Raw genomic sequence first — 21,833 nt, forward strand, 5'->3', positions numbered from 1 at the left:
CCTGTGCTTACCTTGCTCCCGAAGACCTGGCCCTCTCGGTAGGGTAACAAGGGAACGTGTTCAGTGCAGATCAGTGAGTAAGCACAAGCCCGCCTCGTAAATGCTAAAACTCCCCAAATAAGACCCCTAAAACCAAGATTAGCCTGATTTGAAGACACAGGAAGGATGCAGGCTTTCCTCCCCAGGTCTGGGCGGGTGGCCTGCCTGTGTCCTCTACTGGCTACCCCCCGTGTGCGGCAGGAGACTTGAGGTGAATGGATGGGGGGGAGCTCTGCAGGCGATTTCTAGAGGCCAGCAGCCCAGCTTCTTCGAGCATTCACCAGGGCAGCTCGTCAGAGGAATGCAAGGTGACAGACACCGTGCACTCTCTGGGCCTGACAGCATGGGAGGAAGATTATTATTCTGCAGTATAGGATGCTGGGCTGCTTGACACATTCTCTGCTTCCCAATTTGCCTTACGAAGAGCAGATGCCCCTGAAACACTAGTTGACTTAGCTTGGCATTCCTGGGGGGTGCAAACAGTTAAGCACTCAGCTGCTAACCTGAAGGTTGGAGATTCAAGTCCACCCAGAGGCACCATGCAAGAAAGGCCTGGTGATTTACTTTGAAAAGAACCAGCCACTGAAAACTCTGTGGAGCACAGTTCTGCTCTGACACACATGGGGTCACCATGAGTTGGAATCAAGCTGACAATAACTGGTTAGCTTTAGGTCCACCAGAGAACACATATCCTCCTACTCTCTTACTACTAGTTCCAGCAAGGGAATTTAATTTGTTAGCAAAATATTAAGGCTCAAACTTGGTGAAATCTAAGACTTCAAGAAGCCAAGTATTCAGTTTTCCCTCTCACCAGCTGCTGCTTGGATTTCTCCAACCTATGTGACGATCCAGTTCTTTCAAACTCTGTTAACTACATTTGTCCCCCCATCTCCCTATCTCTGGGGTGATGTGAAAAGCTCCAAATCTGTGAGAAATCAAAAACAGTAGCAGATGAATGAGCAACACAGGGCAAAAGGCTGCTGGTAGGATATATGTGTATACACATACATGTATATATAAAAGAAGAAAATATTTTAATTCTCATTTTACATGGACATAGAAGGCTTTCTTCAGTCAGGTAGTCCCCGGCTGGCATCTCTCTTGTGCTGCTGGAAGGTGACCACGTGGTAACCTGCTTCAGGTACAGATCCTCTCAGAAACTCGGCATAAGTCATCACTGCTGCTGGAAGCAGCTGATTAAAACTCTGTACCGACAGCCTGGGGAACATGGTGATCCTGTTAAGAGCCATGGCCTCCTTACTCGACTCAGTTCAGCTCAAAATGCAGTTTGTTTTAGCTGTCAAAAGTCTCAAATCAGCAATCATGGTCTTGTCCCTACTCCTGATTTTTAGAAAACTTTTTTTTTCCCACATATAGCACAATCAATGTGCTTATTAAGCACTCTAATATAGAGTACAGGACACACACTGTGGGGGGCCACACCCTCCGCCCCCACAGTGGGAAAGGGTGAAGGTTGAATACTTGCCCATGTGTCATGGCCACCAAATGCTAGAAGGGTCACCCAAACCCACACGCAGTGCCTGTTCCAAGCAATGTGGTCTGATACTGAGAACTTATTTTCTTCATCCCGCTGGTTGTAATAGCAGTAACAGGAACAATGTCATTTTTGTCAAGGGCAGAGGGTGGCAAATAGTCTGCTATTAACAGTGATTATTATCTAGAAATTATTTAGAAATGATTGCTGAAGGTCAGCCAGATTCTTGATTCCAGGCTGAGGTCTGTACTCAAATGGGGGACTAGGACTAGTGCAGTATCCCTCGGTCACTCACGCGTACAAACACACACACGCACACATTCATGCACACAGTCATTCATCCCCACACCTCAGGAAAAAGTGCACTTCCAATAGCTGATACAAAAATAGATTGGCACGCTCTTTTGACACAGTGAGGGTATCTTTAAAAGCTTTCCCCAAACCTCTGCAAATTTTCTCTCCCTCCAATCTACCACTTCCCACTCTGAGTTGGAACAGGTCTGGACAGAAGGCCCTGACCACGCTTCCAAGAGAACTGGGATGGGCAGCGAAGAATTTTTGCTTGCAGAGGGCTGCACTAGGCCCCGGCCTGCCCCTGGGCTCCAGCACGGGCCTGCTGTCTTCAGCACTTGTCTCCGCCTTCCCGTGCTCTGTGTAGCCAACAGCTCACAGTCCCTCTTGGCTAGCCAGATTCAAGACTCCCTGGAAAGTTCCCAGTACTGCTTCCACAAAAACATGTCGAGAGGAACAAAAAAATGTGGTATTCGGGTTCTGGTTTTGCATTTCCAGTAGCATGTGCTGCTCCATAGGCTCGGAGGAAGCGGTCTTCGCCCCGCGGGTCGACGCCCCTCCGCTGGGCCTGTGCTAGGAGCTTTGCACCAGGCGTCTGTAGTGGGGCATGACTTCGTGCTCTGGCAAATGAAGAGCAAACTCCAAGGCCACTAAAACTGGGAATTCAAAGGCAATCAGTTCTCGTCTGTGCAGCCGGAACTTCTCTTCTAGTTTCTGCAACAAAAATGAAAGAAAACCAAAAAGTGTTTTAGCTTGGAGAGGACAATCCTAGATTTCCGTGGAGTATAATATCTCTGTCAAGGAACCCTAGTGGCACAGTGGTTAAGTGCTTGGCTGATAACTGAAAAGTGGGGGCTTTCAACCCACCAGCCGCTCCACAGGAGAATGTCAAGGCAGTCTTCTTCCGTAAAGATTACAGCCTTAGAAACCTTGTAAGGCAACTCTACTCTGTCCTACAGGGTCACGATGAGTTGGAATCAACTCAATGGCAGTGGGTTTGGTTTTGGTTTAACATCTCTATCCATCAGCCAGTCAGTGTTTATAGAGACACTCACTGTGGGCAAGCCTCTGTAGAGGAAGAAAGGGAGGTATCAGGTATATTCCTGCCCTTAGTCTGGGGGGTGAAGAGATGGAACCTTCCCCAGGACCTACAGTCTGAGAGAATATCCCGTAAGTCACATGATTCCATTTAGTCCTCCCAATAACCTTCCAAGATTGATGTTAAATTTATCTCCATCTTACAGATGAGAAAACAGACTCCAAGAGGTTAACCAACTTGTCCAAGGTCATGTGGACAGTAAAAGGTACACAGCTAAGGTTCAAATCTAACTGGATTCAAAACTCTACCTTGTTACGACAAGGTTCTTCAGGTTTATTTTTTAAGACTAAAAATATAGCAAATCATATACAATAACAAGGAGCTCTGGTAGCATAGTGGCTAAAGCACTTGACTGCTAACCAGAAGGCTGGCGGTTCAAACCCACCAGCCACTCCTCGGAAGGAAGGTTGGGCAGTCCTACTTCCGTAGTGATACTGCCTCGGAAACCCAAGGAGGGGTCGCTATGAGTTGGGGCTGACTCGACGGCACATAACAACAACAACAATACAATAACAGATAGCCACATCATAAGCTCAGAATTGGGGGAGCTGATCATGCTGTTCAATCTTCCCATTTTATGGGTAGGGACTCAACTCTTGGAGGGGTCCCCTTATTTCAAAGAGTCACATGGTGACTGTGCATCTGAGTGGAGCTGAGAGCCCAGGCTTGTGGCCCCACCACCCGGGCTGTCTCTTCAGTTCACTTCAGTGCAGGGGCTGTTAGAGTCAGGAATGGAGAGCAATCAGGCTGGGGGTAGGTAGGGAAGGCTTAGTTGTTTTTTTTTTTTAATTGTGATTTGGGTGAAAGTTTACAGAGCAAATTCATTTTCTATACAGCAGTTCATACACATTTTGTTTCATGATGTTGACTGCAATTCCCCACAATGTAACAGCTCACTTCCCACTTCCTCCTCATAGTTACCTCTTTCCTGTGTCCTTCCCTCCCGGGCACTCTAGCTGCCCCCCACCCCAGCTGTCTCCCTGTGCAAACACTGCCTTTCTGTTCTCCTATGATTGATCATTCCAAAGAATGTATCTACCTGATGTAAATGTTCACCCCATATACCTGTCTAGTGTTTGGCTGGAAGCCACAGGAATGAGTTTAGTTCCAGAGCTGAAGGGTAACTAGGGGTCATAGTCTCAGGGGTCTCATCATTCTCTATCAGACCAGCAAACCTGGTCTTTTTTTTTTTTTTTTTTAATGATTTTGAGTTTTGTTCCACATTGTTTTCCCACTCTATCTAGCATCTCCTGTACTGATCCCCCTCCAAGTGGTTGACAGTAGTAGCTGAGTACCATCTAGTTCTTATGGCCATATAGGCTGAAAATCATATGGTCTACCAGTCCCTTGGACTAACTGTTTCTATGCAGATTTGGTTTTCTTTGCTCTGGACAAGGAGAGACCCATCATTGCATCTAGATACCACTTGCAAGCTTTTAAGACTTTAGTTGCTACTCACCAAAGCAGGATGTAGAACAATGTTTTTGTGTAGTATATTATGCCAATTAAGCTTGATGCCCCCTGCGATGAGGGTCCCAAGCCCACAGGTCCAACTACTCATTCCCTCAGGGTATGTGGTTGTGGCCAAGAAGCCATCACAACCTTGTTCCTTGTCATCTCTACCGTACACCTGGACATTCTTATAGCACATACAAATACGCATGTAGAAACATTTTCTACTAATCCTATACATGGTCATGGGCTCACTCCCCCTGCCTAGACAAACTTGATCATTCAGCCTGTCCACTCATCTATTCACCCACAGATCAATGCTTGCCATCACTGACAATGTAGTACTATACATGCAAAAGGGTTCATCTACTAGTCCCTTGGACTAACTGTTTCTACGCATCTTTGGTTTTCTTTATTTTTCTTTGCTCTGGACAAGGAGAGACCCATCATTGCATCTAGATACCACTTGCAAGCTTGTTGTCTGTACCTCCCGTGTACCCCTCTCTGTCTTCCTCTTCCTCAGTGCCACTGTGTTGATTACTCACTTTTGGTACATTGGCCTTCCCTTCACCCAAATCAACACTTGTCTCTAACTATATAGCAGTGTTCCTTCCCTCCACCACCCATCCTTGGTAACCAACAAAGAAAGTTTCCTTCCATACATAAACCCTTCCTTGACTTTTCACAATTGTGAACTAATAGAATATTTGTCCTTCTGTGATTGACTTATTTCACTCAGCATAATGTCCTCCAAGTTCATCCATGTTATGCGGTGTTTCACAGATTCTACATTATTCTTTAGGGCTGCATAGTATTCCATTGTGTGTATGTACCATAGTTTGGATATCCATTCTTCTGTTGAAGGGCACCTAGGTTGTTTCCATCTTTTGGCTATTGTAAATAGTGCGGTAATTAACATGGGTGTGCATATATCTGTTCTTGTCCTGGCTCCCACTTCTTGAGGATTTATACCTAGTAATAGGATTGCTAGATCAAATGGTATTTCTGTTTCCAACTTTTTAGGAATTAGTGAAGGCCTGGTTTTTGCTAGGCACATTCTGCTTTGGCTTCAACTCAGCTTTTATCTTAATATTAATTCTAGCCAACAGAGTCAATGGTGACTGCATTCAGATTTTAATTGGGATGGGCTCTTGCATTTGATTAATTGCTACTGCAAATAGCTTGTCAACCATCACCATCGTATTCTGCATTAATATAATTATATTTGTCTTGTGATATTTAATTATGATTAAATGTGCTTGATACCATTCATAATTATTATTTGTTGTCTCTAAAGATTTTCTAGGAGCTCTGGTGGTACAGTGCTTAAAGATTCTCTAGTTCAGCAAATATCTATGTAAGCCTATTGAGTCCCAGCTCAGATTTGGTGTCCAATGATCACCTCCATGTGACTGAAAATATTTATTGTATAAGATAGACAATTTTGTACCATTTCTGACCTACAGAACACTCTACATGTGTGTGTGTCTGTATATGTTTGTATGTATGTGTATATTATGTGTACATGAGTGTATGTGTCTGTATGTGTGTATATGTTTGTGTATATGTGTTTGTTTATGTGTATGTGTGTGTATTTTATGTTTTATTTTGTGTGTATCCCAAACCAAACTCATTGCTGTTCAGTTGGATCTGACTCACAGTGACCCCTCCTTGGGTTTCCGAGGCTGTGTCACTACAGAAGTAGATTGCCCAACCTTCCTTCCGAGGAGTGGCTGGTGAGTTTGAACCTCCAGCCTTCTGGTTAGCAGTCAAATGCCTTAGGCACTATGCTACCAGAGCTCCTTGTGTGTGTATGTGTGCATGTGTATGTGTCTATGTGTGTGTTTTGGTTTTTTGGTTGCATATGTATGTGTACGTGTATAGAACTGACATAGCTCCCTTTCTGCTTGTTCTCTTTTGCCAATAAAGACAGGTAGGCAGATGGACACGGGGGCCACCACACCGCAGTCCAAGGTGGTCAGTGTTTCTTTGCTTTAGTGGAGACTCTCCTTTCAAAGGACTACCACCAAGCCAAACCCATGCCCTTCCTCTAAGAGATGTCAGTCAGGGCAGCAAAGACACCAAGTTCTGCTGAACCGATGTGTCTGACACATGTTCTGAGGGCCACATTGACCACAAGCTCCCTCACCATTACACTGACGTCTGTAGCTGTGAGAATAATTTCACCCACATGGTTTCTGAAAATGGAGTTTCAGGGCCAACTCCATGCTAGGGAACTTCAGTCTTGTCCAACTGGATCACCCCTTCATTCTAAGCCAAGCTGGGACATGGCATTTGGCTCTATCATGGAAGAACGACTTCACAGCCCTCACCCCTAGTACCTGCTAAGTCTCAGGACCCTCTTGGGGCAGGGTCATAACACCAGGCTGCACTGATAGACAACCCAGCATTGTAACATGTGCTTGCCCAGCCATCAGCACATGGGGTCACTTACATCAATTAGATGCTTGACTTCGTGCTTTTTGAGGTCACTTCCAATTTTGGCTGCTAACAACACACACGCTCCAGCACAAAGCTTCCGGTTCTGTTTGTTTAGCTTTCCTTTGAGGGCCAGCTTCTCAAAGTAGACAAAGGCCATGGCCACAGTGGGCTCCTCAAAACCACAGTCCTCCTGAGCAAGCTTCCGCATCTCTCGCTTCAGACTAGAAAGACAGGGAGGGGAAACAAATCCTGTTAGAACTCAGAGTTTCTGGGGATGCATGAGAAACGGACTGTCCTAGCTGGAAAGCACTTCTCTTTTCCATTCCCAGAAGGATGAAGTGGAATGGAATTAAATCTGAAGGAGTGTGAAAGTTGCATTATGAGCTGGGCTTTCGACTCTTCTCTGTCATTCAAGTTACATAGACCATGTTTACCCTTCTTCTTGCTTCAGGCCTAGCAGCCCAGTGCTGCCGGCATCCCCACTGCCAGAGATGGTGCTGGAAGGAACAGCAGGCTAAGTAGGGATGCAGACTAGCCAGGGCCCTAACGAACAGGACAACACAAGTGAGTGCCCAAGTAAGGGGGAAACCATTTGGAAACTTCGATTACTCCAGGAAAAAATTATAGAAATACATTAGGTACTTTGCATAAGCTCTGCCAAATACTGGTTGTATGCATTAACCAGGGCAGAAAGGGTAATGGTAACGCATAAAAACAAGTGCACTTATGAAAAACACCTAGCAAAGAACAAAGTGTGAAGACCTTATTTTTCTCACATCTTTGGCTTGGAATATAGCAGAATCAAATCAGTATTAGGAGACACACTTGAGCAAACACTGGCATGCATTCCAGCATCACGCTGGTGCACATATACACACACAGATACAAATTGTGCTGCAGTGGCACACAGATATAGAGGAGCTCCTCTTAGGCCCTGGGAGCTCCGGTAGCATAGTGCCTAAGGCACTTGACTACTAACCAGAAGGCTGGCAGTTCAAACCCACCAGCCACTCCTCAGAAGGAAGGCTGGGCAATCTACTTCCATAGTGATACTGATACTGCCTCGGAAACCGAAGGAGGGGTTGCTATGAGTTGGGTCTGACTAAACAGCATATAACAACAACAACAACAACACCTCTTAGGCCCTGTTCTTTGGCTACTGATCCAATCAGCCAGAAGGGAAGTGTGGGCCTGACTTTGGGCTGCATTGGCGACTGCATAAAGATAGGCCTGACTGTCACCCCTGGACACCCACTAGTAAGAGTTATGGGTTATCCTAAACCCTACTATCCAAACTTTTTTTCTTCTGTCTACATTTGAGGAAGTAGGGATCTGGTGGCTTCTCATTCTTAATTTCAATAACATAAATCTTACCGAACTGCTGAGTCAGACAGAATGAAGTGAGTCTTTCACCAAAGCAATGTCCCCCCAGATCTAGGCCAAGTCCATGGCCGTGTCAAGAGTTCAGCCTCCTGTCCTGCTTCCCTTGGCTCTCCTACCATATCCAGGTGCAAGTCAGCCACCATCGGTCCAGCCTCTTTTAACTGAATAGGACCATGTTTCATGTCCCTCACCAGAACAAGAAGAAGAACCATCATACACAGTATAAGCTTTTAATGCATACTGGGGAGGGGTCTGAAGGGAAAATTCAAGCAGATGCCAGTCCTCACATACCTCCTTATCTTGCTGAGTGTTAACTTAATGTGTGGAAACTTCTCCTTGAAGGTCTCATTCATGTCCTTCTTGAGATCTGAGGGCTTCACATAGTCAATGACTGTGGTCTGTAACAGATGGGTCAACACAGGTCACTCCTTAAAATAAGAGTTTTTATGTAAGAATCACATGGGAGTTATAACCAACTGACAATCCACAAACCATGAAGCAATGGAAAAACTGATTATAGCCACAGCAAGGACTCTGCTGGCTCTAGGACCTGAAGGGTAGATGGAAAAAAACTGCAGCTATAAGCAGCATACAGCATTTAGAAAAAGTAACAGAGCATCAGTGGAGTCTCTGGGTGGTCTAAATGGTTAACATGCTTGGCTACTAATTAGAAAGTTGGAGGTTCAAGTCCACCCAGAAGAAAGGCCTGGCGATCTACTTCCCAAAAAATCAGCCATTGGAAACTGTACACAGTTCTACTGTCACACACATAGGACCACCATGAGTCAGAGTCAACTTGACAGCAACTGGTTGGTTTTCAGACCATCAGTAGCCAGTCCCCAACAGGGAAGGGTCACTGTTTCAGTTCGTGTATTTCAGCCTGTTGTTCCATAGTGTGATGTTTAAGGGATCTGGCTTCAGATAGGTCTGGTTTCAATCACACTGTCCCATTCACTTTGTGGCTTTGGGAGACTTACTTAATCACACCGAACCCCAGGTTTCGCATTTGTAGAATAAAAATAATAGCACCTACCTCCTATGGTGATTTTGAGATTTATATGACAAGTAATATGCTCTGTGCAATGTTTGGCATACAGCGAGTGCTCAATAAATGTTAGCTGTTACTAACAGGTCCTTGAATTTTGAGGTCCACCTCTTTTCTAATTTCTAGCAATCTCTAAAGACTGGCTCCTTTGAGAAGCCGTCTGAACCTTTGGTCTCTGTTGCTCCTCTGTGTCCTACGCCACTATACCTCTGAATGACACAGAGGCTTTTGCTTGGTTTCACTTGGGTTAGTCTCATCCCCCCTACCTCACCCCTGAAAATGCTTTCCAAGAGCTGGAACACAGTGTGATATTTCTTCTGATTGGCTATAAGCAATAGCCTTAATCAGGCAAAACCAGAGAAAAAGAAACTACTGATACTGACAGGCGGGCCCATTCACATGAACAGCCCACTGCAAATGTCTACATGGACAAGTGCATTCAAAGTTTCCTTCTGTGGCTTCTTCCGTTCACCTCCACCCAATCCAAACAGATCTGAAGGTACTGTCTGCTCCTCTGGTGAATACAGGCAAAGTGTAGCAGAAACAACTCAAAGCATTCCACCAAAACCACTCAGCATTTTCTAAAATTCTGGGTGGAAGAGGCCTCAGTGGACATAATGCCATGTCTCCTTCTGGGCCCAGTCAGGATGGGTTCCCCCAAGCTACTCAAGGATGTGCCCATTCTGGTACCTATCAGTGATGTACCAGTGGCCACTGAGATACAAGGCACCACAGTGTGTGGACCTAAGTATGTGCCCGTGTGTATACACTTATGTGCAGTGCTGCTCTGCTAGGGCTTGGGGTGTGTGTACATGAGATTTTTATGGAGGCCACTCTTGATAGGGAGGCCCAGAAGAGTGGACCCTCCCCTGGAGCAGCCCTCTCTGAGGGCTTTGTTCCTCTTTCTATTTTTAATAACATCTCCGGGCTGAATAGGATGTAAGGTATTTCACGTAGGAAACAGACAACAGAATGGGATCCATATTGAATATGCTTACTCCAAGCTGGGACTGGCAGCCAGTTCTATTTCCTAAATGCCCAGTACTCCCCTCCCAGCTCCCCCCTGCACCCTAAATTCCAGAGACAGCCCTTCCTGCTCTCCCTCTGGACAAAACCCACAAAGCTTAGTGATGTGAGCAGGCTGAAGTGTGGGCAGAAGGCCTGTGAGGCCCAGGCATATCCTGCTGTTTGGCAATCGTTTGGGTTTTTAAACAGTTCTGCCGAAGTGCCTGATGGGTGGAGCTCCTGGGGCCCCTCCTCTGAGGCAACCACAACAGCTCAGCTTTGATCTGGGTGATCCACACACAGGTAGGGTGCTCTGGAAAGAAGACTTTGCTGTCAAAGAAGAGGTTTGTAAACCCCAAGCCTCGCTTCACAGAGGTAGAAACAGGCTCAGAGAGGTGACATGGTGGCCCTGGTTGCTTCCAGCTTACCCATGCACTCCCCTCTTGTTTTTCTTTCCCTTATCAGGCCGAAAAGAGCAGTGGTGAGTAGTGCTCTGCTCAGAGAGGGCCACAGGCACGCGGAAGGCCTGGGGTTCAGGTGGTGGACAGGGCCTGGCCCTGGCCCTGGCCCAGCCCTACCTCCAGCAGGTTGGGCAACAGGGAGAAACAAAATGACTCCACTTCCCTGAGCCTTGCCTTCCTCTTCTCAGAAATGACATTAAGAATACCTGATGGGACTTCTTTATTGGTTTATCTTGAAGATCAGAGAGAGAAAGAGTGAACAGAATGTACAAAAAGGACAGAGGAACATTTTTATCAAGAGAACAAGAAGGGGGGTGGGTGACAGGAGATCTGGGCTCTACCCTAGTCTCAGTGAGTCAGCCTCAGAGGGTGGGGCACCTGTATCTGCCCTAGGATGGTTCCCCAGGTGATTTTCATACACATGGACAGTTGTGGCCTTGCAAATTAGATTCTTCTCGCCTGGGTAACACTCATTCATGGTTTTGCTCTTAGTGCTACTTCTGTAGCATCACTCCCTGCTGGATCTCATGGGGCTCAGCTGCTCCCCATTACCCACATTCACTGTGGTCTGGACAACCAGCTTCCTCTGGATTCCCTCCTGTACCACAGAGGCTGGTGAGTTAACAGTGACCTCCCAAGACTCCTTTGCAGGCAGAATTCCAACACACTTTTAGCTCTTCCTGTCAGAAGCACGTGTGAGAGGGCAGAACTGAAGCAGAGGCTGCGCTTCTGTTGTTTCCGTAGATAGCAAAACTGTCCCAGCCTCCAGTCATTGACTTCTGGGTATCCATTTTGCCAGATCCCAGCAGGTACATGGTGGATCGGGGGCAGCAGCAGGAATAACAGCTTCCTGACCATGGCAGTGACATCCTGACTGTGGTGGTGACTTACTGACCACTGTGGTGGTGACATTGTGACTCTGGGGGTATCTCCTTGACTCCAGCTGTGGTAACTTCCTATCTGTGGTGGTGGTGAGCTCCTGACTATTGGAGTGGCTTTCTGATCATGGTGATGACTTCCTGGCCATGGAGGTATCTTCCTGACTGTGGCAGTGGCTTCCTCACCATGGTAGTGGCATCCTGTGGAATGGCAGTGGTAACTTTCTGACCATTGGGGTAGCTTCCTGTGAAGATGACTTCCTGACTGTGGCGGTGGCTTCCTGACCATTGGAGTGGCTTCCTGTGGCAATGACTTCCTGACTGTGGTGATGATTCCTGACCATAGAGGGGTCTTCCTGACTGTGGTGGTGGGTGATGACTTCCTGACCATGGTAGTGACTTCCTGTCTGTGATGGTGGCTCCAGGACTGTGGTAGTCTCTTCTTCCTGATCATGGCAGTGGTCATTTACTTCTAGAACTGGCAGCTGGTGCCAGCTTCTCAACTCAGCAGCCTAAGCCCTGAACATAGAGCAGTGGCAGCAGCCTTGTGCTATAGTGTGGCTTTGGGAGTCTTTCCTGAAATCTCACCTTGCCTGTTTCTTCAGCCTCTCCAATGATAATGGATTCAGTATTCTGCCATTGAATTGTACCTGATACACATACTTCATTTATATTATTTTCCACTGGTGAACTGGACCTGGGCTGGGGAATAGGGACAAGGGAAGAGTTTCTGATTTCCCCAAAGGCATGAATGTTACAGTTCCCTGGAGCACCGGGACTTGCCTCTAGGCCTTGACAGTCCACTTCCCTGAGGCCCTTATACATTTGCTGACCAATGCTGCTTTAGACAAACTCTGCCAGTGCCCAAATCTCAGCTCAGCCTGCAGCCCTTAGGGGTGGGACAAGGAGGGGCTGGGGCCCACTGGCCTTGCAGGAGAGGCTGTGTTTATAAGCAGCCTTTTCTAGCTCTTGGGGTGCAGTACCAGGGCCTACTTCTCTTGAGAGGGAGAGAAGCGGCTGGTCTTTGGAGAGGAGTAGAGGAGAACTGGTGAGCTGTGCAATGGAATCCTTGGCACCCAACGAACAGCAACCATGGCAGTCAGCACCCTGACACAGCCCTTGCAGTCTGTCTTCTAAGTGACAGAATTCTTCTAGACTCCAGGTCTGCTGCTGGAGGTAGAGAAATGGCTTTCCACATCCCTCCTTGTCACCTTCCATGCGTAGTTTCCAACTGAAGGGGTTAGACCCTAGAGATTGCTCCCAGCGCCACACACAAGGTCTGGCACCTACCTACACATCTACTTGGCCTTTAGTTGACTACACTTTCAATCTTTGCTAAACTAAATATAATAAAATTTTGGCCTGGGGGCCTCTGCACATCTCCCATTTTTCCATCAAGATCCAGAGACAGCTATTGCTTGGACAAGAAGTCACTGACTTTATCCTCAGGCAGGCGTAGTAGCTATATCCTCCTGTACTGGTGGCCTCTCTTTGCATGGCCCATTTTTTGACCATCCATTGGCCAGCAGCCCCAGCTCCCAGTCCCCAAGGGGCCCATGGCAAAGGGAGGAAGCAAGTCTGGAGTATGGCATTCCACTGGGCCAGTCAGAGGCCAGCCAAATCCCATAGTGGGTCAGCAAGGAAAGAGGCCCCATGCATGCTGACTGACTACCGAGGGCCTGTCAGCTGTCCATACCTAAAGCAGGTACCTAGCAATATGTCATTTCTATGTTTCTACACATGAAGTCTCTATGAGTTGGGATCAACTCAATGACAATTGGTTTTACTGGTGGTGTGTTTGTGTAAATCTGTTTGGGGGTGGTGGCAAGTTGGTTTCTAGGTCAGTGAAATGCCCCAAGACTCAAGATGGTAGGAAATGGCAGTAAACTGTGCATGTAGGTCTCTGAGTCCCTTAGGGTGGCTGAGATGTCAAAGTGGTGCGTGCTAGTCAAGGTATTTCTAGGGCCTTGATATGCTGCCAGCCCTTGTCCCCTCTAGGCTCTGAGATGCCCACCCAGCAGGCTTGGCTTTGGAGGGAGAGTGTCCAGTGCTCAGCATGGCCCATGGCTCTGCTTTCCCTGCCTCCTTTGCTTGCCAGGATAGTGCTCTCCTCGGTCTTGCTTTTGTCCACATTCTCTGTGCTGCAGACCAGACCTGGAGCTGGACCCCTGCGCTGAGATCCCAGCTCTGCCACTTGACAACCGCGCAACCTTGGTGCCAACTGCTTAGCCTCTCTGGGCCTCAGTTTCTCCATCTGGCTTTTCTTTTATTTACATCGATGGCTGTGGTACTGGGAGACCTGTGGGGCCGGTCTCTACTCTCTCACACTCAGTTGCATGGGACCCACAGTGAGGATGGCTGAAGGGGCAGCCCTCAAAGTGACAGACTGCTCTCAGACCCTTGCTCAGACAGGGTTGGAACTTGAGGCTCACTGGCCCCACATCTGCTCGGTATGGGATGAACCAGCCCAGGGCTTCACCCCCTCAGGCAGATCACAGAGGAGATGATCGTGTCCGAGGTCCTCTGAGAAGCCCCTTCTGGGTATGGCAGTCCATGATCCCTCTGCACGCACTGTCTGTCTGGAGGGGACTCATCAACCTCTAGAGTCTAGATGTCCCCACCACCCTGCACTGGATCTTCTCTTCCAGGGACAGAGGTGAAGGAGGAAGTTGAGGAGGCAGCATGGAAGACTGAGCTGCAGGTAGGTGTAGGAGCAGAATGGGTCTTAATGGCTCCAGAAAGAATAAGTGAAAAGCTACGTCAATGTTTTGTTCTGTCACACCTACCAGTCTAATTGTATGGTTTATAATAACTCTGAATGTCTGGGATTTGGCCACTGCATGTCACAATAACTCACAGTGCTAATTACGCAGGATATGGGTCCTTTCTGGTCTGGGGCGGTCCGAGTGACCACTGTATGCGCTGGTACCTAATTCCCCAAATGAAAGCTCTTCACTGCCCACAACAGCAGCTGACGGCTGGGTTACGTGATGGACAGCAGGCCTGGCCCTGAGGCGCTGGGAATTCTGCAGAGATGGCAGTTCTGCTCTAGGGTGAGAGGTTGCCTGAACGTACTTTCTCACAGCTGTCTGGCCACAGGGAAGCTGTGTGTACACAGCTGCAGACAGGGGAAGGGGAGACCATCCAAACAGAATATCCAGAGATGCAATTCCATGAGGAGGCCTGCTCCGCCTGCCCCAGTGGAGATAGGAAGCAGAATCAGAAAGGGCCAGTATGGGGCTGATACCCCAAGTCCCTTCTGAGATGACAGGAAGAGATGGCAAGACTGAACCGTAGTTATCTAGCCGGGAGACTCTACCACATCTATTGTGGAGTCATTGAGACACCCTCTACTTTTTTTTTTTGAAACAAACAAGAGCTGACTCATCCCAGGAGAGATAGGACCTCCAAGGAACTGAACGCAGACCTCATCGTGGCCCAGAGCATCAGAACCACTGCTGTTACATGAAGGCCCTGTAGGGTGGGTTTGGGGGTGCAATAGGAGAAGGCAGGGCTTGTGAGAAGGAATGAGGCAGCAGGTAGGGACACACAGGCCCTGATAACCACCCTGGAGAGAACACCAAGGGGCTCAGAGCTGACAGCTGTGGTCCAACTCCTACAGGAATGGCAACGTGGATGCTTCCTTCTACTTCATGAGCCTGGGACTGCCCTGCCTTTCAAATGCCCCTGGAAATTCTTGTGAGCAGCTCTCAATGAGGATGTGAGCTTGCCACTGACTCTGTAACTGTTCTCTTCTAGGTCAAGAACCCTCTGGCAGCAGAAACATTCCAAGGAAGCTGAATTCTAGTCCCAGGGCTATCTGTAACCTATCAGCTAGCTGTGAGAGCGGGGTAGGTATGCAGTCTCTCCAAACCTCAGTTTCCCACCTGTGAAACCAGTAGCCAGTTGCCACCAAGTCAGTGCCAACTCACGATGACCTCATGTGTGCCAAATTAGAACTATACTCCCTATGGTTTTCAATGGCTGAATTTTTCCGAAGTAGATTGCGAGGCTTTTCTTATGAGGCACCTCTGGTTGAACATGAACCACCAACTTTTCAGCTGAGTGCGTTAACTATTTGTATCACCCAGGGGACTTCATGCCTGTGAAAGGAAGGGGTGACATAACCCAGTGATCGCAGTCGCTCCTTTCTGTGCCAGTATCTATTGCAAAACTAGGGCACTCTGTTTCAACTGCACTTGTCTGATAGCCATCAGAGTCCCCAGCTCAGCCAGGCACTGGGAAAGCAGATGTTACATGCTTGCTAAGGTAATTAAACAGAGCTGCAGCCTTCGACTAAATCTCTCTAACCATGAACAGATGGGCATTTCAGCTGTTCTGTGCATTTAATCCATTTCCCTAAGAGGACAGTAAATCACAGGGAAACTATTGGAATGAGCCCAGGGCCTATGCAACCTTGAGTCGAATTTGTTTCTATTTCTATTCATCAAATTCCAAATACATAATCCTGGATTTACTCTCTCTCCCTTCCCCTCCAGAGAGCAGCTCTTCAGTTTTCCTCCTTGAAATGAAATGGTTCACAAATTGAGGAGAGGAAAAAAAAAAGAAAAAGAAAAGTTGCCTTTGCTTCACTTTATGGATTTACCAGGTGCTCAAGCACTTTCATGTATGTTAAGTATTTATCTGGCATGAGAGAAACCTCTGGAGCAGTGTCTCTATCCACTTGAAAGGACACTGGGTGATGTGGCACTAAGCTTGCACACACCCAGATCATATCTGGATGTACTTTTAAATGAATGCTTTTTAAACAGTGGCTTCAGAGCATGAGTCGATGAACTGTATAGAACATTATGTTAAAAATCATGAGGTGATTCCTAAACAAATCTGAGACAAATACACAGGAAGGGGGAAGAGGCTGTAACATCTTGGGTGAGTGTAAAGCTAATATTTCCTTATTGCCCTATATTTACAAGGAAAAAAATTAAAAGATTAAAAAACTACCACTATGCAGATATATGCTACAACATAGATGGATTTTAAAAACATTATGCTAAGTGAAAGAATACAGTCACAAAAGAGCACATATGGTATGACTTCATTTATACAAAATGCTCAGAATAGGCAAATCTAGAGAGACAGATTAGTGGTTGCCTAGGGCTTAGAGGAGTAGCAGCTAAAGGGTAGTTTCTTTTTGAGGTGATGGAAATGTTCTGAAATTGACTATGGTGATGGTTGCAAAACTCTGAATAAACTAAATACCACTGAACTGTACACTGTAAAAGGGTGAATTATATGATGTATGAAGTATATCTAATAAAGTTGCTACCAAAAAAAAAAAAAAAGCCACCACCATACAATAAGGCATTTTGACATGCATTCCAAGGCCAGGCAGGCCACCAAGGTCCTGCTACTCCAGTTCTTGCCTCCAGGTAGGTGGGGCAGATTATTTTTTTTACTTTTATTGTGGTGAAAACATAACAACTTCCCCATTTACAGCTCAGGGACACTGAAGACATATTTCATGTTGTGCCACCATTATTGCTATCCTTTTCCCAAATATTCCACCACCATTAGCATAAACTCAAACCCAGTAGAGAAGATTTTCCTTAAAGCTGGTGAGGCTATTGTGGGCCCCTTCAAGATTCTTTGAAAAGAGCTCTGGTAGCACAGTGCCTAAGGCATCTGACTGCTAACTAGAAGGTTGATGGTTTATACCCACCAGCCACTCCATGGAAGCAAGACTGGGCAATCTATTTCCGTAAAGATTACTACCTCAGAAACCCAATGGGAGTCACTATGAGTTGGAATCAACTCGATGGCAGTGCCCCCCACCTGCCTCCCACCCCAATATTCTGTGAGGCCTCTTACATTTGTGTTTTGAAAGGTTGCATCATTTTTCTTAAAGAGGAGCACTGGAATTGAATAAGCATCAGGGGCCTGGATCCACCCGTGGCCCCTCCCAGGACCCTGGAAGAGGCCTGTACAAGTAAAGGGGCCCTGGAGCTCCAGCCACTTTACTTCACAACAGACCCACCTCTGCAAGCAAATAAATAAACATCTAAGCCATCAAGATAGCTTTCAATTAAAAAGAAACCCAGAGCTCTGAGACTAACTGGCTACCACACAGAAGACTGAACTGTTGTTGTTGTTAGGTGCCCTCGAGTTGTCTCTGACTCATAGTGACCCTGTGTACAGCAGAAGGAAACACTGCCCGGTCCTGTGCCAGCCTCACCATCCTTGCTACACCTGAGCCCATCGCTGCAGCCCCTGTGTCAGTCCACCTTGTTGAGGGCCTTCCCCTTCCCCACTGACCCTCCACTTTACCAAGCATGATATCCTTCTCCAGGGAATGGTCCCTTCTGACAACATGACCAAAGTAGGTGAGACGAAGTCTGGCCATTCTCACTTCCAAGGAGCATTGTGGCTGCACTTTTTCCAGGACAGATTTGTTAGTTCTTTTAGCAGTCCATAGTACTTTCAGCATCCTTCGCCAACACCACAACTCAAAAGCATCAACTCTTCTTTGGTCTTCCTTATTCATCGTCAAGTTCTCACACTGCATATGAGACGATTGAAAATACCATGGCTTGGGTTAGGCACACCTTAGTCTTCAAGGAGACATCTTTACTCTTCAGCACTTGAAAAAGGTCTTTTGCAGCAGCTTGGCCCAATGCAATACGTCATGTGATGTCTTGACTGCTGCTTCCATTGGTATTGATTGTAGAACCAAGTAATATGAAGTCTTTGACAACTTTAGTCTTTTCTCCATTCATCGTGATGCTGCTTATTGGTCCAGTTGTGAGGATTTTCATTTTCTTTATATTGAGGTGTAACCCAGACTAAGTTAGGCTTCCTTTAATGAGCCACTGCTCAGCCCCTTATAATGCATTGAAAAACTAAAGCCTAAGATACATTCCCACAACAGTGAGGAGAGGTGGGTGGGGGAGGGGCTTCTCTATGAGTGTTTAGATGTCAATATTAAGTAAATATAAAAGCCTAGGCACTATATCATGGAGATCAATCCAAGAGATGTTCTCTTGAGATTTATATGTCCACAGATATTACAAAGGACGGCAGTCAGTTTTCTTTCTCATACCCGAGCAGGGCGAGAGGGCTTTCTTCCTGAGAAAGGAAAAGGATCCAGAAATCCATTCAAGTAATGTTAATTTTGCTGGCATTAGCTCAGCTCTCTCACTTACTTTCTCCTCTGAATTGCTCCCCACACCTATAAAGGGGGAAAAAAACAAAACAAGAACAAAAACAAAACCGCAACAACCCAGTACTGACTCCAGCTGCCAGGGCCTAATGACAAATAACCACTTTCTAGTGAAACTTTAATTATAAGCCAAACACCACACAAACCCCGAAGCGTCCGGTTCCGGCACAAGGCCTCGCGCCCCTCCCTTACTGCCCGGGAGAAACCCGGTCATTAGCTTCAACTCCTGCTGGAACCTGTACCAACCTGGATATGGAACGTTCTTCCAGGCTCCTTGGCCAGCCTGTAGCAACCTTAGTGCCCAAGCCGTAGGGGCAGCTGCAATTTGGTTTCCACACCTGCCCCGGTACCCTTTTTTTTTTTTTCCCTTTTATGAATTGAAGTTGAGTTTTGTTCCACACTCCCACTCATCTGAGATCTTCAATTGTGATCCCGATCCCTTAGTTCAAAATCTCACCTTTGCCCTTTTATAATTGATAACAGGGGGAGTGACCTGCATGGATGAAAGTTAAAAAATACATGTGTTAACTACAAAGGCCGGGCCAGTTTTAAAAGGGTGCCACTTAATCTTTGTAAACAACAACTTGCCTGCAGGGATTTCTCTGCTGCCTGGCCTCCCCACTACATTACAAGATGGAGAAGGAGGGGTCACGGCTGCTTTGTTTTCACTGGATAAGAAGCATAACAGGCTTTTGTAGCACATGGCACATAAGTAAATGACTTAGGAGAGGAGGCTGAAAGGTGGATTTTCCATGTTTTGTCAAAGCACCTAGAATGGCCAGACTAGGAGGAGATGTAGACCTTATGGAGCTGACCAGGCAAATGCTGCTGAAAAGTAATTTCATCCTCTAAAAAATGGACGATTAAAGGAGGCACAGGCTGTGGATTCAACGTGCTGAAATGAAACCTGATCCATTAGGAACATGAAACTGGGAGAGGAGGCACACAGGCTGACCTGGCAAGTCATCTAGCGCACTGTCCAAGGTTGGGACATTACACATGTGTACACACAAATGCCATGTATGCATGCACACGCACATACACACACACACCATAGCCCAGCACCTAAGAGCTGACAATGAAATCCTTAAAAGACAAAGCACTCAGATCTGCCCCAAGCCTGACAGTGGAGGCCATGTCATCACCAGATACAACCTCGTGAACCCCAATGAAAATCATTGTATCCACTGATGTCTTGGTCACCTATACTTGTTTTAAATGTTTGGTTGGCCCCAAAATGCACTTTTGCATCCTATCCTGCAGCTGGTGGTTCTGTCCTGGACTTTTGAGGATAAAGGTTCAGATCCATAGGGAAAGTGGCAGAACCTAAGCCAGGTGTTCTCTCAGCTTCCGCTTCCTGTCCAGCAACTTCTAGGTGGCTCCTGCTGACTCCTGAGGTACCCTTTCCTGCCCAATTTACTTAATAAACAAAGGACCAAACACCACAAAGATCCTTATTCTAATACAAATCACAATTTTTCAGTTGCTCCTTCCATGACACTAGACAAGGATTCTTTCTGTTCACTAAAAACAAACTCAATGCCAGGGAGTCAATTCTGACTCACAGCAACCCCCACTGGGTTTCCAAGGCTGTAAATCTTTATGAAAGCAGACCACCTCATCTTTCTCCTATGAAACAGCTGGTGGGATCAAACCATGAACCTTTCGGTTAGCAGCCAAATGATTAAACCACTACCCTACCAGAGCTCCTTTCTGGTCACTTATTGGATAATGATTATGTCCAGCCTCTGGGGAAGGCATGATGAATATGTCATGGTTTTTTAAAAATTACATAACCTAACAGATCATAGGATAGGAAAAAAAAATGACTTATGGTTTTGCTTTCTGTGCTAGGAGTTGGGGAATAAGAATGGGAGGGTGAGGAGTAGGGGAAATTTGAAACTAAAGGCCTTTGGAAATCAATTGTGATGTAAAGTGGCAAATTAGAATGACTTTTGAACTATCTGCCAAATTTCAAGAAAAGGATATATGCTGCAGAAGTCGGCAAGGGCTTGAGCTGTGCCTGATGCTTCTCTGATGCCAGCTACTTGCTAAGTGTTCAGTGTGGTGCGAGGCTCGGGAGGGGACCCCCATGGCTGAGAGCTGGGATTCTGGTGCCCTTAGAGTACATGGGGTTAGTTTCCACCCCAGCTTATGAACTTGAGTGTGGAACAGAAAAAGGACAGGCTGGGGATGAGGGCAGCTCAGAGAGAAAGGGCTGGCTCTGCCTGCCCCATCTGGCATGGCTTGTAGGCCCAGGTGTGGGGAGGTGGTGGGGATATCTGGCCTGAGCTTGCCCACCTGAGTGGAGCAGGCCTGGCCACTTGGCTTCCCCTGCAAGCCCAGCTCTGCCCTCTGGCCACACAGTCAGGGCTCAGCTGGCCTCTGCGCTGGGTAAGATGACCCAAAGAAAGCCTACAGGGCCCAGGCAGGCCCTACTGGTGTCAGGAGAAGTGGCAACCTTGGGTTGTGGGAAACGGTGGTCAGCCAAAAGCTGAAACCAAAATTACCAAAAGGAAAAACAGGAAAAGTCCATGTAATAAAAACAGCAAGGAAAAATTTTGCATTTAACACCCACATTGTCCTACTTTCACTTTCCCAAGAGATAATTCTGTCATCCAGAACCCGGGTGCCAAATGTTTACGTGGAGCACATGGAGGCCTACAGTGACTACAGCACTTACAGCACAGCTGAACTCAAACTTGGCACCCCCAGCGATTGGCCTGATCCCCCAGAGGGTGTACGATGCATGTACGCCCTCAAAGGTGAGCTGGGAGCTTTCATAGACTGGCCTTTCTCTGAACAGTGTGCATAGGCCAGGGAACCCCCAGTCTTGGATTCTAGGCAGGAACTGGTCCTTCAAAGTAGCCCATATGACAGAGCTTTGTAAGCAGGTCCCCAGGTATCACAGGTATGAATCAGCCTCTCATCCCAAGCACACAAACCCACTGCCATCAAATCCATTTGACTTATAGCAACTCTATAGGACAGAGTAGAACTGTCCCATAGGGTTTCAGAGGCTGTGTATCTTCATAGAAGCAGACTGCCTCATCTTTTTCCTGCAGA

General features: G+C 46.9%; 1 protein-coding gene across 1 annotated transcript in view; it reads right to left on the reverse strand.

Annotated features, from left to right (window-relative positions):
• Window positions 1–2,398: 2,398 nt before the first annotated feature.
• CABLES1 (Cdk5 and Abl enzyme substrate 1) overlaps window positions 2,399–21,833 on the reverse strand; it is a 139,176-nt gene continuing 119,741 nt past the window's right edge. The window contains exons 8-10 of the mRNA XM_007935614.2: window positions 8,493–8,599; window positions 6,832–7,039; window positions 2,399–2,539 (exon numbers count right to left, since the gene is read on the reverse strand). Coding sequence (XP_007933805.1) covers window positions 2,399–2,539; window positions 6,832–7,039; window positions 8,493–8,599 — 456 coding nt within the window. The remainder of the gene's footprint in view (window positions 2,540–6,831; window positions 7,040–8,492; window positions 8,600–21,833) is intronic.

The sequence above is a fragment of the Orycteropus afer genome, unplaced genomic scaffold (assembly GCF_000298275.1).
Source record: "Orycteropus afer afer isolate SDZICR_OR568_19922 unplaced genomic scaffold, OryAfe1.0 scaffold00030, whole genome shotgun sequence".
Taxonomy (NCBI): domain Eukaryota; kingdom Metazoa; phylum Chordata; class Mammalia; order Tubulidentata; family Orycteropodidae; genus Orycteropus; species Orycteropus afer.